Consider the following 16,089-nt stretch of genomic DNA (forward strand, 5'->3'; position numbering starts at 1 on the left):
GACCGCGTCTTCTCGTCCTCGCCAGGAGGTCGCCTCGGGCCGCCGCGCGCGGCTCCTGGGGGGCGGCTGGTGCGACCAGGGCGCGCTGGCGCGCCTCGACGACGACCCGCCGGAGGCGCGCGCGTGGCCCGAGGGCGTGGCGACGCCGCGCTGCTCGCTCGAGGACGACGGCGCGTCGGCCGTGGGCTGGTTCGCCGACGGCGACGGCCGCGCCGTCTTCGTCGCCGAGCGCCTCGACGGCGGCCGGCTCAAGCTCATCGACGGCTCCGAGGTCGACGCCGCGGCGCTCGCGCCCGTGGCCGCGCTCCGGAGGACGGCCTCCATCAAGGCCTTCGACGCCGTGCGCTGCGTCGCGCCGGGCGAGCGGACCGGGAGGGCGTAACCGTCTTCACGTCCGGGGCCTCGGCGGCGGCGTCCGGCAAGTCCGGCGGAGGCCTCGGAGCCTCGGCGGCGTCGCGACCCCCGGACCGCGGTCGGCGGCGCGGCCCGGCTCACAGCTCCGCGCCGCGCCCAAGCATGGCGCCCGCGAGCGTGGTCGTGCCGCCGCTCGGCGACGACGTCGAGGCGACGATGAGCGAGGTGCTGCCGAGCGCCGACCCGCTCGACGCGACGGACTTTGACGTCGTCGACTATTTGAACGCCCAGTTCCCGAGCGAGCGGTCCATCCCGCGCCTCGACCCCTTCATCAAGGACGTGACGCTGCAGATCGCGAGCCTCGACGACGAGATCTCGCGGGCCGTCCACGCGCAGGCCGAGGCCGGCGCGCGCGCGGCGCGCGACATCGCGGACGCGCGCGCGGCGATGGCCGAGCTCGAGGGCAAGGTCGGCCTCATCCGGAGCAAGGCCGAGGAGTCCGAGGCCATCGTCGCCGACATCTGCAAGGACATCAAGCGCCTCGACCGCGCGAAGCGGAACCTGCAGTCGACGATCACGGCGCTGAAGCGCATGCACATGCTCACGTCCGCGGTCGACCAGTTGAGATTAGCAGCGGGCGACGGCCGCTACGGCGAGTCGGCGACGCTCCTCGAGGCCGTCGGCCATTTGCTCGAGTACTTCGCGCCCTACGGCGACGTGCCGCGCATCGCCGATTTGAACGGCGAGGTCGCGGCGATCCGGGCGTCGCTCGAGACGGAGGTCCGCGGCGCGTTCGAGAAAGCTTCCCTCCTCTCGGAGACGAGCACGCTCGGCGACGCCGGCGAGCTCGACACGATCCGCGAGGCGTGCCTCGTGGTGGACGCCCTTGGCGGCGCCGCGCGCGACGACCAGGTCAAGGCGTTCGTCGACCGGCAACTGGCGCCCTACGGCGACCTGTTTCCCCGGGGCGGCGACGCGAGCCGCCTCGACGACGCGGAGCGGCGCTTCGCGTGGATCCGGCGGGTCCTGCGGTCCCTGGAGCAGACCTACGGCGCGTCGCTGCCGCGGCACTGGCAGGTCGAGCGGCGGCTCGTGCTCGGCTTCGTCGCGGCGACGCGGGAGATGTTCCTCGAGATTCTGTCGTCGGGCGGCGAGGAGACGCGCGCCGTCGCCGTCGTGCTCAAGGCGCTCCAGAAGTCCCTCGTGTTTGAGAAGGAGGCCCAGGCGCGCTTCGACGAGCGCGGCCGCGCGGTCGACGAACACGCGTACGAGTCCTGGCCCGCGGGGAAGGCCGTCGCGGAGACGGCCGTCGCGGGCGCGCTGAGCGGCGTCTTCGACCCCTTCATGGACCCCTACGTCCAGCTCGAAAAGTCGAACATGGACGACATGATGGCCAAGGTCACGGCCGAGGAGGCCGTGGACCGCGACGGCGCGCTGCCCGTGCTCTCGTCGTCGGTCCACATGTTCGCGTACGTGAAGACGTCCGTGCGGCGCTGCACGGCGCTGACGACGGGCCAGACCTTCTTCAAGCTCTACGGGGCCTTCTGCGAGTGCCTGCGGGGCTACGCCGCGCGGCTCTCCGGTCTGGTGGAGATCGAGGACGCGGGGAAGTCGCCGACGGCGGCCAAGGCGGAGACCAAGGGCGCGCGCTTGATGCGCGAGTTTCGGGGCGCGCGCGGCTCGAGCCCGGAGCCCGGCGCGGAGACCGACGGGGCGGCGTCGGGCATCATCCGGGACTGCGAGGCCGCGTGCTACGCGCTGAACACGGCCGAGTACTGCGCGGAGACCGTCGGCCAGCTCGGCGACATCGTCCGGGGCAAGATCGACGCGCCCTACGCGGACCGCGTCGACCTGGAGCCCGTCGCCGACGCGTTCCACGACGTCATCGCCAAGGCCGTGACGCGGCTCGTGGCGTCGCTGGAGCGCGCGTTGGAGCCCGCGCTCCGCGGCTTCTCGGCGATCGCCTGGGGCGCCGTCGAGGAGGTCGACGAGGAGTCGCCCTACGTGCGGCTCCTCGCGAACGGCGTGCGGAGCGTCGTGCCGCTCGTGCGCGGCCTGCTCGGCCGCCTCTACTTCCGCAACTTCTGCGACAAGTTCGTCGCGTCGTTCCTGCCGACGTTCCACGACCGCGTGCGCGGCGCGAAGAAGATCTCGGAGATGGGCACGCACCAGCTGCTGCTCGACCTGCACTCCGTCAAGCCCGCGCTCCTCCAGCTGCCGAACGCGCGGAAGCTGCCCGAGGACGGCGGCGACGACAAGGCCGGCGGCGACGACGGCGGCGCGCCGCCGCCGCCGGCCTACGTCAAGTTCGTCACGGCGCGGCTCGGCGACGTCGAGCGGCTGCTGAAGCTCGTGGGCACGCCCGACGACATGCTCGTGGAGCGCTTCAAGATCATGTGGCCCGACGGCACCGCCGACGACCTCGCGGCGGTCATGGCGCTCAAGGACGTCAAGAAGGCGGACCGGGACCACCTCATGGGCACCTTCGGCGCCGCGCCGGGCGCCGAGGCGGCGAAGCGCGCGAAGACGCCGCCGCCGGCCAAGGCGGCCGCGTCGTCGAGCCCGCCGCCGACCGCGGGCACGACCATGGACCGCCTCGGCACGAAGATGCGCGAGGGGTTCTCGAAGGGGCTGTTCTAACGAGGGCGGCGCGAAGAGCGGGGGCGGGGGGGCGCGGACGTGCGGGGGACTTGGGTGGACTTTGGGGGCCGCGGGGGCGGTCGCCGGCGAGCGCCTTAGCCGAAGCTGACGCTCGAGAAGCCGCCCGGCGGCGCGAGGACGCGGCTGCTGTTGCGGTCGCCGATGTGGTTGCCCACGTTCTGGGAGCCGTTGCCGTTGGCGCCGCCGTAGGACGACCCGCCGCCGCGGGGGCCGTTCTGGCCGCCGCCGCGGGCCTGGTTCGCGCGGACCGCGTAGGCGCGCTGGGCCGCGCCGAGGCCCTGGGCGGCGTCGGGCATGTCGTAGGCCATGGGCGGCGCCCGGGGCTCCTGCTGGTGGAGCTCGACGCGGCGCTCGCCGTTGATGACGTCGTAGCCCCCGTCGCGCGCGGGCGGGCCCCGCTTGCCGCGCGGCGTCGGCTCTTCGGGCTCGCTGCCGCCGGAGAAGAAGTTGGGGCGGCAGCGGCCCTGGTTGCGCATCGCGTTCATCTGGGCCATCTTCTGCGGCGACGGGCCCGGCGCGGGCGGATCCTCCGCGGGCGCGTAGCCGCCGTCCGCCGTCCGGCGGACGACGCCGGAGGTCTTGCCGCGGTGCTGGACGTAGGCCGCCAGCGCGCTGTCGCCGTCGGGCGGGGCGTGGTCCGCGAAGGGCGCCGCGCGGCTCGCGGGCGCCATCTGGCGCTTGCCCGTCTTCGGCGTCGCCGCGGGCGACGGGCCCGCGGACTCGTCGCCGCCCCAGATGTTGTTCACGGCGCGGGGCGCCGCGGCCGGCGGCAGGTTCTCCATCTCGAAGCGCCGCGCCGCCGCGCGCTCGCGCTGCTCGAGCATCTTGCGTTCGCGCAGAGTCGACATGGCGCGCGAATTAGCCTTCGACTGTCGGCAGCCGCGGGCAAGCCAACCGCTTCCCATGGGGCTGCAGGATCGGCTTCGATGTGGAGCAGCGCAAACTTCTTGGCGAGTGGCGAGCTGTGGCAATACAGGTCGGTAGCTCTAGATGGGCTGATTAAAGCTGGGCTTCGTGGTCTAGGCTTGGCGCGAACATCATGGGCCGCCGCGACAAGCAGACCGGCGGCGGAGAGCCGCTCGCCCGCGTCCAGTGCGAGGCGCCGGCGGCGGCGCCGGAGCGCGACGCGGACTACAACCTGTGGTGGGGCGAGTCGCGCCAAACAAAGAAGCGCAAGCGCGAGGAGCGGCGCAACGCGCCGAGCGCGACGCGCTGCGACCCGGCGCGCGACTCGGGGCGGACCAAGGGCGGCGCGGGCGCCGACGCGTGCCTCTTCTTCGCCCGGGGCTGCTGCCACCTCGGCTGGCGCTGCGACCGCCGGCACCGCGCGCCCGCCGCGTCCGACCCCGAGCCGTCGAACGAGCTCGACGTCTTCGGCCGGCCGCGCGACGGCGACGACGGCGACGGCACGCGGTCCTTCGGGCAGCGGAACAGCGTGACGCGCGCGTGCCGCACGCTCTGGCTCGGCCACTGCTCCGCGCCCGAGGCCGCCGTCCGCGCGGCGTTCGCGGCCTTCGGCGCCGTGGAGCGCGCGCGCGCCGTGCCGGCGAAGACCTGCGTCTTCGCCGGCCGTCCTCGCCGCGGACCCCCGCGTCGTCCCGGACGCGGCCCCGGACGCTCCGCCGCCGCCGCTCGCGGACGGCTGGAGCCCGGCCTTCGACGCGGCTTCGGGCCAGACCTACTACTACCGCGCCGACGGCGCCGTCACCTGGGACCGCGCCGTCGCGACGTCCGTCGCCGCCGCGGTCGCCGCGACCGCCGCCGCGCCGCCGCCGGCCGTCGCGTCGCTCGTCGCCGCCTACAGCAGCTCCGACGACGAGTCGTAACGGCACTGAGCTACGCGGCTTTCTTCAGGGCGCGGATGTTCGGCATTCGCGAGGTGCGCAGGGCGCGGCTGAAGCGGAGCGGCTCCTCGAGCCCGAGCAGGATCTCCGCGTGCGCGGGCCAGAGAATTTCGCCGGCGACCTCGTCATTCGCCAAATACCGGGCCTCCTTCTTCGCCTCGCTTTCGGCGAAGAGGCGCATGCACCGGACCTCGCTCAGGATCCCGGCCTCGAACTCGGCGCGCGCGCGGCTCTTCGGAGGGAACGCGCTCGCCTCCGCGAAGCGCTCCTTGGCGAAGCGGTAGACGCGCTCCGCGGCCTCGCCGAACGCGTGGTAGCCCGCGATGGAGAGGTGGCCGGACAGGAGGAGCGCCTCGTCGTAGTCCGCGAACTCGTGCAGCTGGGCGGCGACCTCACGCCCCACGCTCTCCGGGATCGGGCGCGCGTTGCTGGGATCCATGGTCTCGCAGATCACCAAGATGGCCTCGTCGAGGGAGCAGCGGTCGTAGGACAGCATGCGGTCGACCATGCCTCCTTTGCTGAGCCGCAGGAGCGCCGCGACATCCTCCACAGACATGCCCTGCGGTTCGTCGTCGGAATCGTAGAGCGACGGGCGGCGCAGCCCCGGACCATCAGAGCCCAGCGCGCCGACCGCCGCCGTGATCTTATCCGAGAGAGAGAGGCGTTTGCGGGCCGCGCGCTTCCCCATTCGCAGCTCGGCACGAGGGGCCTGGACGAGGCGCGCTTCGAGCTCGAGTCTCGGATCTACGATCGGCAGGCCACTTCAATAATGCATGATTGATTTGTTGACCAATTCATTGAAGGGACGCGCATTAGTTGCCTTTTTTTATTGGCTCTCGCGGGCAGCCCGAACACCGCCGCACGCTCCGGTGCTCCGCGGCCATCCCCGAACACCGTCTCACGATGGCCGACTTCAGCAAGGAGGACCTCATGATGCTCCACTTCTACTGGCAGAGCGAGGACGGCTCGCAGCAGGGGCCCAGCGACGTCGCGGAGCTGAAGCGCGCCTGGAAATCCAAGCAGCTCCACAAGGACTGCCACGTCTACGGCGACGACGGCTTCGACGACTGGATGACCATCGCCGACCTGCCGATCCTCAAGAAACTGATCGCGCCGCCGCCGCCGCCGCCGCGGCGGAAGAAGGCGCCGGCGGCCCCCGCGCCGCCGCCGCCGCCGCCCGAGAAAGACTCCGGGCTGCCCGCCGCGAAGCCCGGGCCCAGGGCGAAGCGGCGGCCGTCGTCGACGTCGACGCGGACGCTGTCCGGGAGCAGCTGGATGAAGAAGCTGACCTGCGACCTCGTGCCCTACTACTTCAACCGGGCGACGGGCGAAGTGACGTGGAACACGCCCGACGAGCTGCGGTCGTCCGCGGACCGGGGCGACGGCGCGACGTGGGCCTGGCTCCCCGACGCCGCCGAGGGCTGGGTCGCCTGCCGGTCCCTGGGCGGCGGCGCCTACGAGACGGCGGAGGGCGCCGCGAGGACCCTGAAGCGAAACGAGAAGGCGCTGCCCCTCGACAAGCCGTCGCTCTCGCGCGTCCACGGCGACCTCGTGCTCCTCGACTCCCTCGACGAGGGCCTCATGCTGCACAATCTGCGCGTGCGCTTCCTGCGGGACGAGATCTACACGGGCGTCGGCGACATCGTCGTCGCGCTGAACCCCTTCAAGCGGCTGCCCCTCTACGGCTCCGAGGTCATCGACGCGTACAACAGGGCGGGCAACAAGCCCATGCCCGCGCACCCCTACAAGCTCGCCAAGGCCGCCGTCGGCGCGCTCGTCGAGGACGCGACGCGGAACCAGTCCATCCTCGTGAGCGGCGAGAGCGGCGCGGGCAAGACGGAGGCGACGAAGCAGTGCCTGTCGTTTTTAGCCGAGGTCGCGGGCTCGTCCGGCGACATCGAGCAGCGCGTCCTCGGCGCGAACCCGATCTTGGAGGCCTTCGGCAACGCAAAGACGACGCGCAACGACAACTCGAGCCGCTTCGGGCGCTTCTCCGAGCTGCAGCTCGACGCGCGGCTCCGCATCGCGGGAGCCAAGGTCACGAACTACCTCCTCGAGAAGTCGCGCGTCAAGGGCCAGTCCGACGACGAGCGCAACTACCACGCCTTCTACCAGCTCTGCGCGGCGCCCGTCGGCGCGCGGGACTACGGCGTCGGCGACGCGGGCTCCTACGGCTACCTGCGCAAGTGCCTCGAGGTCCGGGGCATCGACGACGGCGCGGACTTCGACGACGTCGCCGACGCCACGGCGAGCCTCGGCTTCGACGACGCGCAGCGGTCGACGGTCTGGGGCCTCGTCGCGGGCATCCTGAAGCTCGGCCAGGTGGGCTTCGCGGCGCTCGGCGGCATGTCCGACGGGTCCGCGGTCGACGGCGGCTCCGCGGCCGTCCTCGCCGAGGTCGCGGCGCACCTCGGCGTCGACGGCGCGGTCTTGGGCGACGCGCTGACGCACCGCACGCTGTCGATCCGGGGCCAGGACGACATGGCCGTGCCCCTGCGCGAGGCGCAGGCCCTCGAGAACCGCGACGCGCTGTCCAAGTACGCGTACGACCACCTCTTCGACTGGCTCGTGGGCCGCGTGAACGCGGCGCTCCGCGCGGCGGACGCGGGCGTCGCGTGCTTCATCGGCATCCTGGACATCTTCGGCTTCGAGATCTTCACCCTCAACTCCTTCGAGCAGCTCTGCATCAACTTCACGAACGAGAAGCTCCAGCAGCTCTTCAACGAGCACACGTTCAAGACGGAGGCCGCGACGTACGAGCGCGAGGGCGTGCCGTTCCCGCCGATCGACTTCGTCGACAACCAGCCCATCTGCGATTTGATCGAAAAGCGCGGGGGCATCCTCACGCTGCTCGACGACACGGTCAAGGGCCCGGGCAAGCCGGAGCAGAAGGACGCGAAATTCTCGCAGAACCTGGACCAGGCCTGCCGCGCGAACGCGTTCTTCGTGCCCGCGAACGACCACCGCGGCGTGCGGGGCGCCGTCTTCTCCGTGAGGCACTACGCGGGCACGGTCTGCTACAGCTGCGACGGCTTCGTGGAGAAGAACGCGGACACGCTCTACAAGGACTTGTACGACTGCCTCTCCGCGAGCGGCAACGGCCTCATCGCGGCCATGTTCCCGCCGCTCCCGAAGGAGGTCACGAAGCGCGCGACCCTGGGCGGCGCGTTCCGCAAGCAGCTCTCGGCGCTCATGGAGACGCTGCGGTCGACGGACCCGCACTACATCCGCTGCGTGAAGCCGAACCAGCCCAAGCGCGCGCGGCTCTTCGAGGGCGCCGCGGTGCTCGAGCAGCTGCGGTGCGCGGGCGTCTTCGAGGCGACGGCGATCCGCAAGCAGGGCTACCCGTTCCGCTTCGAGTACGCGCGCTTCGTCGTGCGCTACAAGAGCATCATGTCCACAGGCGCGGGCTGGGTCCCCTTTGCATCGACGGACGACCGGCAACGGTGCGAGGAGATTTTAGCGGCGACGAAGCAAAAGTTCCCGGGGTTGCAGCGGGGCAAGACCATGCTGCTCTTCCGCGCGGACGAGTACCGCGTGCTCGAGCTCTGCCGCGCGCTCGCCGCGGACCGCGTGTCCGCGAAGATCCAGGCCAAGGCGCGCGGCGCTTTGACGCGGCGCTACGTCGAGAAGGTCAAGGTCGTGCGGCCGACGCTGCGGCGCGCGCTCGCCGCCGGGGACCTCGAGAGCCTCGAGGCCGCGCTGCGGGCCACGGACGAGGCGCTGGGCGTCTTCGCGCAGTTCGAGGTCTCAGTGCCCATCGCCGAGTGGGCCGCGTGCAAGGAGAAGGTGCTGATCATCAAGGAGGCCGCGCGGCTCGCGCTCCTGCTGGAGCACGCCTGCGAGCCCGACGACGAGACCCTGCTCGAGGACGACGCGGCGCTGTCCGCGCTCATGCGCGTCTTGGACGTCGACTGCGCCGAGCTCGCCGCGAAGGGCCCGTGCGTCGAGCCGACGTTCGACCAGTGGCACACCTACGCGACGCAGCGCTTCCACGAGCGCCGCGAGGCGAAGCTCGGGCCCAAGTTCGCCACGGTGTTACAGACCCTCGAGCGCGACGACATGGCGGAGCTCTACGCGTCGGCGAAGCAGTTCGGCTACGAGCACGCGGGCTTGGCGGAGATCGAAAGTTTGCTCGGCGCGTCCGAGGAGCAACTACTCAAACGCCAGTACGCGCGCGCGCACCAGAACGGCGACGCGGGCCGCGCCATGGGCAAGGAGATCGCTTTAAAAGAGCTCTATCTGGACAACTACGCGGCGCTCTTCACCTTCGAGAAGTTCGCTCTACTCCGCGATCCCGACGAGTACGCGGCCGCGGGCGGGTTCCTCGCGGGCCACCGCAAGGAGAAGGCGGACACGATGCTGACCTACTCGACGCACAAGCTGCTGACATCGCTCACGGCGCTGGACCCGAAGCTCAAGAAGGACGCGCTCCGCGCGAATCGCAACATCATGGGCTTCATGGGCGAGAAGCAGGGCAGGACAAGGGTGATTCAACGTCGCTTCAACGTGAGTGTTCAGCGCGCGCGCGTTCTGGAAAAAGCATCCACGCTTCGAGACCGTTCCGAGAGATGATCGCTCGTCCAAAAATCAGCCGAAACGAGTGGAAACCGGCCGAGAAATGAGCCTTTGAAGTTGGGAATTTCGCACTCTTGTCCTGCCCAGGCGAGAAGCGGTCCTACGCGTCCGCGGACCTGTGCGTCGACGTCGTCGCCGCGGGTCTGGCGTCGCCGGAGCTGCGCATGGAGATTCTCTGCCAGCTCATGAAGCAGCTCAACGGCAACGGTAATTCGGAGTCGGCGCACAAGGGCTGGACGCTCGCGTTGATGTGCGTCCTGTACTGGCCCGCGGAGCCCCAGCTCGAGAACTACCTCCACATCTTCGTGCGCGACCACGCGCCGGACGACCTCAAGGCCATCCTCACGCGGCAGATCCACGCCATCGCCTACGCGGACGCGCTCGCGCCGGAGCCCCCGACGCTCGACGAGCTCCAGGCCAAGTACGAGGCCGCGGTCCACTGCCGGGACTCGCGCCGCCGCTCCTTCCGGACCAACTCCATGAACCGCTAGGTGGGGAATTCCGTTAATCGACGGGCTCAAACTCCGAGTCCACGGCGTAGGATTTCGCGGCGGCCGCGAAGGCCGGCGACGTCGGGGTCGCGCGATGCGCCGCGAGCCGCTCGTGCGCGTCCGCCGCGGACCGGGCCGCGATGAGCTCGTCGAGCTGCTGCTTGTAGATCTGCATGGGCGACAGCCGCATGTACGCGGGATCTTTCGCCTTCGCGACGTCCGCCGGGTCGGGATCCGGCGGGAAAGCGGGTTGGCCGAAGTGAAAAATACCAAAAGCACCGGGCATGTTGACCTCGCCCTCGCCCGGGTCCGCCTCGATGCCGTCGACCTTGGTGAACTCGCCCGTCTCCGAGAGGCCGAACATCTTCAGGATGTCGCGCGAGTCCCGGGCGCCGTAGATGCCGGCGACGCGCGCCCGCTCCTGCTCGCGGAACTTGGCCGATTCCTCGAGGGTGTGGTTGTTCACGATGGCGTTGTTGAAGCTCTTGCTGACGAGGCGCAGGCCGAGGAGCTCCTCCGTCTGCTTCAGGCGGCCCACCTCCTCGTGCGGCAGGTAGCCGCCGGGCCGCTCGAAGAGCTTCGCCGTCTCCGGGGGAATGGGGCAGCAGTGCACGGATTTCTCGTAGTGGTCCCTGACCATGGCGAGCTCGGGCTCCGGCTCGGGCTCCACGGCGTCGCGGCGCAGCGCGCGCAGCATCGCGCCCGCACCGCCATCATCATCCATGGTGCTCATCGGGCTGCCCTAGTTCAATAACTGATGTTTACCCTCGTGGAGAGACGATGGAGAGAATCTGATGATGATGCCTCGCTCTGTGCTCGGTGAAAAGTTTCGCTGGTGACCAGATGCCTCGCTACGTGCTGCGCTATGATGCGCGCGAGTTCCACGCGCGCCTGCCGCGCCGCGCGGCGCCGAGATTCCTCGTGCGACTCCTCGCGGAGCGGCTGCGACGGAGCGTGTCGTCGCTGGCGTGGGAGGACGCCGCGCCCGGCGCCGACGACGACACGCTCGTCGTCGCCGTGCGCGACGCCGTGCGCCTCGAGCTGCCGGAGGGCTCGCCGCTCGCGCCGGGCACCGCGAAGCACGGGTCCTTCTTTTTGCCGTACGAGAACGCGGCGGCCGCCGCCGAGGTCGTCGCGGAGGTCGGCGAAGCGGGCGCGCGCGTGCCAAGGCCAGCGCCCGCGGCGGCGCAGAAGGCGTCGCCGGCGCAAGCGCACACGCCAGCGCCAGCGCAAAAAGTAGCGCCCGCGGCGACGCGGAAGGCGTCGCCGGCGCCGGCGCGAAAGCCAGCGCCGTCCCCAGCGCCGCCGCCAGCGCCGCCGCCAGCGCACACGCCGGCGCCGTCCCCGGCGCCGTCCCCGGCGGCGCCGCCGCGAGCGCCGCGGCGGAAGCACACCTCGGAGCTCGCCCGGCGCGCGGGCGTGCCGTCGTCGCCGCGGGACCTCTGGCTCCCGCCGCCGCTCCGGGGCCTCGAGGTCGCCGGCGCGGCGCCGCCGCCGGCGCGGCCGCGCGTCGTCGAGGCCGACTTCTTCGACCGGGCGTCGGCGGAGCGCGAGGCCCGGGGCGCGTCGACGTGCCTCTGCGAAGCGGACGGCGGCTTCGTCGACTGCAGGGGCTTCCGCGACAACGTGCCGACCTTCGAGGACCTGCTGCGCGGTGACGTCGGCGGCGGCCCGCACTACTGGTGGCAGCGCGTCTGCGGCAACTGCGGCCGCGCCTACGGGTGCCACGTGCGCGAGGTGCCCCTGTGCGCGACCGCGGCCGCGCCGCGGGGCCCCCGGGTCCTCGCGATCTTCCACGAGTCCTGCGCGGCGCGCGCGTGGGTCGACCTCGACGACGAGGGCGACGCGGCGGCCGGCGCCTTCGCGGGCGACTGCAACGGCGCGCACCTCGCGTCCTGGGCCCTCCTCCGGCACCTCGCGTCGACGGCGCGGCTGACCCTGCTCTGCCTCGGCGGCGACCGCGCGGGCGGCGGCGCCCCCTGCGAGCCCCGCGTCGCGCTCGTCGACGCGGCCGAGCGCGGCGGCGCGCGGCGCGTGCTCCGCGCGCTCCGCTGCTCGCCCGCCGCGGCCGCGCGCGCCGTCGGCGCCTGGGCCGGCGCCTTCGACGCGGCCCTGGCGCTGGACTGCTCGCGCGACGTCGCGACGGTCGCGGCGGGCTGCGACTGCCGCGCCTTCGCGGCGCTCCACACGTACTCGGAGTGGCCCTCAGGGCAGGACAAGAGAGCGAAATTCCTAACTTCAAAGCCTCATATCTCGGCCGTTTTCCACTCGTTTTGGCTGATTTTTGGACGAGCGATCATCTCTTGGAACGGTCTCGAAGCGTGGATGCTTTTTCCGGGACGCGCGCGCGCGGAACACTCACGTTGAAGCGACGTTGAATCACCCTTGTCCTGCCCAGGTGGCCCTACGGCCCCTTCTACGCCGCGTTCGACCGCCCGAAGCACCGCGACGCGCTCGAGGCCCTCGACGGCGTGCTCTGCCCGAGCGAGGCGCTCGCGGCCTACGTCGCCGAGACGTCCGGCGTCGCGGGCGTCTTCGCGCCCGACGCGTCCTACGGCTACTTCGAGTCCGCGCCGCCGCCGCCGCCGCCGCGGCCGCGGCGGCCGCCCTTCGACGTGCTCTGCGTGAGCCCCGCGGGGCCCAAGGGCCTGGCCCTGCTCCTCGCCGTCGCCGAGGCGCTCCCGGACGTGTCCTTTGCCTGCGTGTCCACGCGCTGGACGTCCGCGTCCGCGGCGTTCGCCGTCGCGGCGCTCGACAACGCGCGGCTCCTCGACGCGACGCGGGACCGCGGCGCGCTCTACGGCCTCGCGCGCGTGCTCTTCGTGCCGAGCCTGTGGCCCGAGGCCTTTGGGATCGTCGCCGCGGAGGCGGGGCTCCACGGCGTGCCCTGCGTGTCGACGGCGTCCGGCGGGCTGCCCGAGGCGAACCCCTGCGCGAGCTTGTGCGTCGAGGCGGACCTCGTCTACGACTGCCTGCGCTCGGAGCTGCGCCACGGCGCGACGCTCGCCACGGAGCGCGCGGCCTGGCGCCACGTCGAGGCGGACTGGGCCGACGTCAACGACGTCGAGCCCTCGAAGCCGCCGCCGGGCTGGGTCTGGCGCGACAACCCGGCGCGGCCCGGCACGCCCCACGACTACGACGTCGGGGCGACGCTCTTCGCCGCGGCGACGGCGGGCACGGTCAGGGACGGCAAGGTCGCGGGCGCCATGCTCGGGCTCGCGCACGCGCGGCGCACGCGCGGCGAGCTCTCTCCGGACGAGGCCGCCGTCGAGGCGCGGCTCGCCGCGTACCTCGACCCCTGCTTCCTCGACGCCCTCGGCCTCGGCGTCGCCGACGCGTCGAAGCTCTTCGCCAAGGCGACGCCGGACGAGGCCGCGCCCTTCGCGCGGAAGATCGGCCGGCTCCTCGACGACGCGGCGTTCTACGACGCCGCCGCCGCCGAGGCCGCGGCGACCGCGCGCGCGCGCGTCGACGCCCACGCGGGCACGCTCCTCGAGCGGATCCTGCCCGATTCGAAGTGACATTTAGCTCGCTAGACGACCCAGTCGAGGGCGCTGAGGATCTCTGCTGTGAGCTCGATTGGTTTGGTGTCCTCGGTGTCAGTAAAATCGAGGTAATAGGTGCCATTGGTATCGTCTTCGACCTCACATAAGTCAAAGCCGGTGTAAGAATGGCTTTCAAAGACAAGCATCAGGTCGCCCGGGTGATAGTCTGCTAGATTACCCACGTGAAATTCACCTGCTGGGTGGCCTCGTCTTGCCACCAGCTCGTCCGACCATCTCACCGATACCCTGAAATTCAGTTCTTCGAATTTATTCCCAGCGTATGCTCTTTGCGGAAAGGTGAAATCGCCACCGTTGCCGAGTCCTCGAACAGCTTCATAAGCCTGCCGTCGTGCAAACGATCTTTCAGCATGGCGTGGCAAGGCAATTCCAGCCCAATTGATTGGGTATAATTCATCGTCGGGACTATCTGCACTCCAAGCAGATAGCTCGATGCGGACCACAGCACCGTCACGCACGCGCACGAGCGTCAAGAATATACGGCTGTCGGCTCCAAAGTTCGTGTCGCAATCGACGCCGGTGGCGTACACCAGCTGGTCGCGTTTAATTCGTAACTCATCAAGAGGTAATTCCAAACTGCCATCGTGGAGGTCATCAAGCCGCACGGTACCCGAGCACAAGATGTCATCCGAGTCGGTCCCGCTGCCGCCGCGCTTGAGTTCCACATGTACCAAGACGTCCGCCGGGGTAGTCGGCCGCCAAGCAGGCATATGCGCGAGGCGCGCGTAGAGCGCGCGCGGTCCGACGACCGGCTCCAACGCCGCGACGATGCCTGGCCACCGCCGCTGGAGCAACACCCGCCAAAGTACGGGCGCGCGCGCCGCCTCGTCTCGCCGGCCACACAGAGCCTGCGGAAGTCGAGAAAGCCACAGCATGAGACCAGAACGGCGTCCGGAAGGGCGCGCTCGGTGCGTCGGTGGGTTCGTGGCGCCTCGCCCGGCAGGGTCCGCCGAGGGCTGCTCTGCGCCTCCATGCTTTGTTTTTGAACTACTGCATCGTCGTTTCTTTCCTTCGTCTTGAAGCTCTCCAAAAACAGAGCAGTCTGGGGAGCCCATTTGCCAATGGCATCCAGCGTGGTCCTCATCACCTACGACGGACCGCCGGCGGTCACGCTCAAGCTCACGGTCAAGGGCAAGTGGCTCGAGCGGCCGCGCGCGCCGGCGTCCGCGCTGGAACGGACGCCCACAGCGCCAAAACCTCCAGGTGCGAGCGCAGCCTCTACGAGCCCTTCGAGAGCCACCTCGCGAAGCAGAAGGGCCTGCGGCTCCGCGGCGTGCTGCACGGGTCCCAGGGCGCCGTGCCCCGCGACGCGGCGACGGGGCCCTGGGTCGGCGGCGGCGCGAGGGTCGTCGTCCTCGAGTTCCGTCCCGAGCCGCGGAGCCCCCGGAGCCCGCGGAGCCCGCGGAGCCCGCGGAGCCCGCGGCCGACCCAGGAGACGCTGCGCGCCGCGCTCGCCGCGGCGCGGACCGCGCCGGCGGACTCGTACGACGCCGCGGGCGAGGCCGCGCGGCGCGAGGCGGCCGCCGTGCTCTGGGCGCCGCCGCCGGCGGCCGCGCGCGTCGACGGGTCGCTGCTCCAGCGCGCGCCCCGCGGCGCCTGGCCGCCGAAGTCGACGGCCCCGCCCGCCGACGACGCCGCGGCCTGGACGACGCCCGCCTTCGACGCGTCCGGGGGCGTCGCCGCGCTCGCGGCGGGCCCGCTCCGCGGCGCGCTCGGGCGGCGCGAGGCCGCGGTGTTGCGGGGCGCCGCCGTCGTCGACGCGAAACTGCCGTGGTCGTCGAGCTTCCTGGCGGACACGGTCGGCCCGTCGCCCGTCGTCGTGCTCCAGGCGACGGCCGAGGACCGCTACCTGCATTACGTCGAGCGCTTCGCGGACCGCGACGCCGCGGCCTTCGACACGCGCGACCGCGCCACCGTCGAGCACCGCATGCCCTTCCTCGACTACGCGCGCGTGCGCCACGGGGCGGCGAACTGCTACCTGCAGACGCCGCTCGTCGTCGCGACGGACGAGACCGACGCTTCCGTCGCCAGCGTCGAATTCGGCCGCGGCATGTGGTGGCACCCGGGCATCACGAAAAAACTCAAAGACGCCGTCGCCGGGGCCCGGGGCGCGCTCGAAGCGCTGGCGGCGCCGGCGCAGTTCGGGCGGCTCACGCGGTCGCAGCTCTTCGTGTCCGACCGAGGCGCGCGGTCGCCGCTCCACTTCGACCAGTACGACAACGTCTTCTGCCAGCTCAGGGGGCGCAAGCGGCTCTGGCTCGCGCCGCCGCGCCTCGCGAGGACGGCGCGGACCTACCCCGTGCACCACCCGCTCGACGCGTACGCGCGGAACGACGGCGACGCGGACCTCGCGAAGGTCCACGCCGTCGTCCTCGGGCCCGGCGACGCGCTCGTCATCCCGAGCCACTGGTGGCACGCGGTCCAGACCCTCGACGACGACTGCGTGTCGCTGAACTACTGGTTCTCCATCGCCGCGTGGATGCTGCCGCCGCCGGTGGCGCCGCTCTCCGGGGACCACCTCCTCTGCGAGCTGTCGCGGCAGGTCGAGTACCTCGCCGCGGACGTCCTCGGCGCCGACGCCGTCGGCGGCTTCCTGGC

The 16,089-nt window shown here is 71.5% G+C and overlaps 2 protein-coding genes across 2 annotated transcripts; both read left to right on the forward strand.

The window, feature by feature from the left end:
* Window positions 1-570: 570 nt before the first annotated feature.
* AURANDRAFT_20492 (hypothetical protein) lies at window positions 571-2,994 on the forward strand (the record flags this gene model as incomplete). The annotated part of the gene is made up of 2 exons (XM_009034698.1): window positions 571-1,941; window positions 2,017-2,994. The coding sequence occupies 2 exons, from the start codon at window positions 571-573 to the stop codon at window positions 2,992-2,994; spliced, it is 2,349 nt and encodes a 782-aa protein (XP_009032946.1).
* A 3,374-nt stretch (window positions 2,995-6,368) lies between these two features.
* On the forward strand, window positions 6,369-8,480 carry AURANDRAFT_619 (hypothetical protein; the record flags this gene model as incomplete). Its single annotated transcript, XM_009034565.1, has 1 exon — window positions 6,369-8,480. A coding segment is annotated over one exon (2,112 nt), but the record flags the coding sequence as incomplete, so codon positions are not given.
* Window positions 8,481-16,089: the final 7,609 nt, after the last annotated feature.

This window comes from Aureococcus anophagefferens (genome assembly GCF_000186865.1).
Source record: "Aureococcus anophagefferens unplaced genomic scaffold AURANscaffold_2, whole genome shotgun sequence".
NCBI classification, from domain to species: domain Eukaryota; class Pelagophyceae; order Pelagomonadales; family Pelagomonadaceae; genus Aureococcus; species Aureococcus anophagefferens.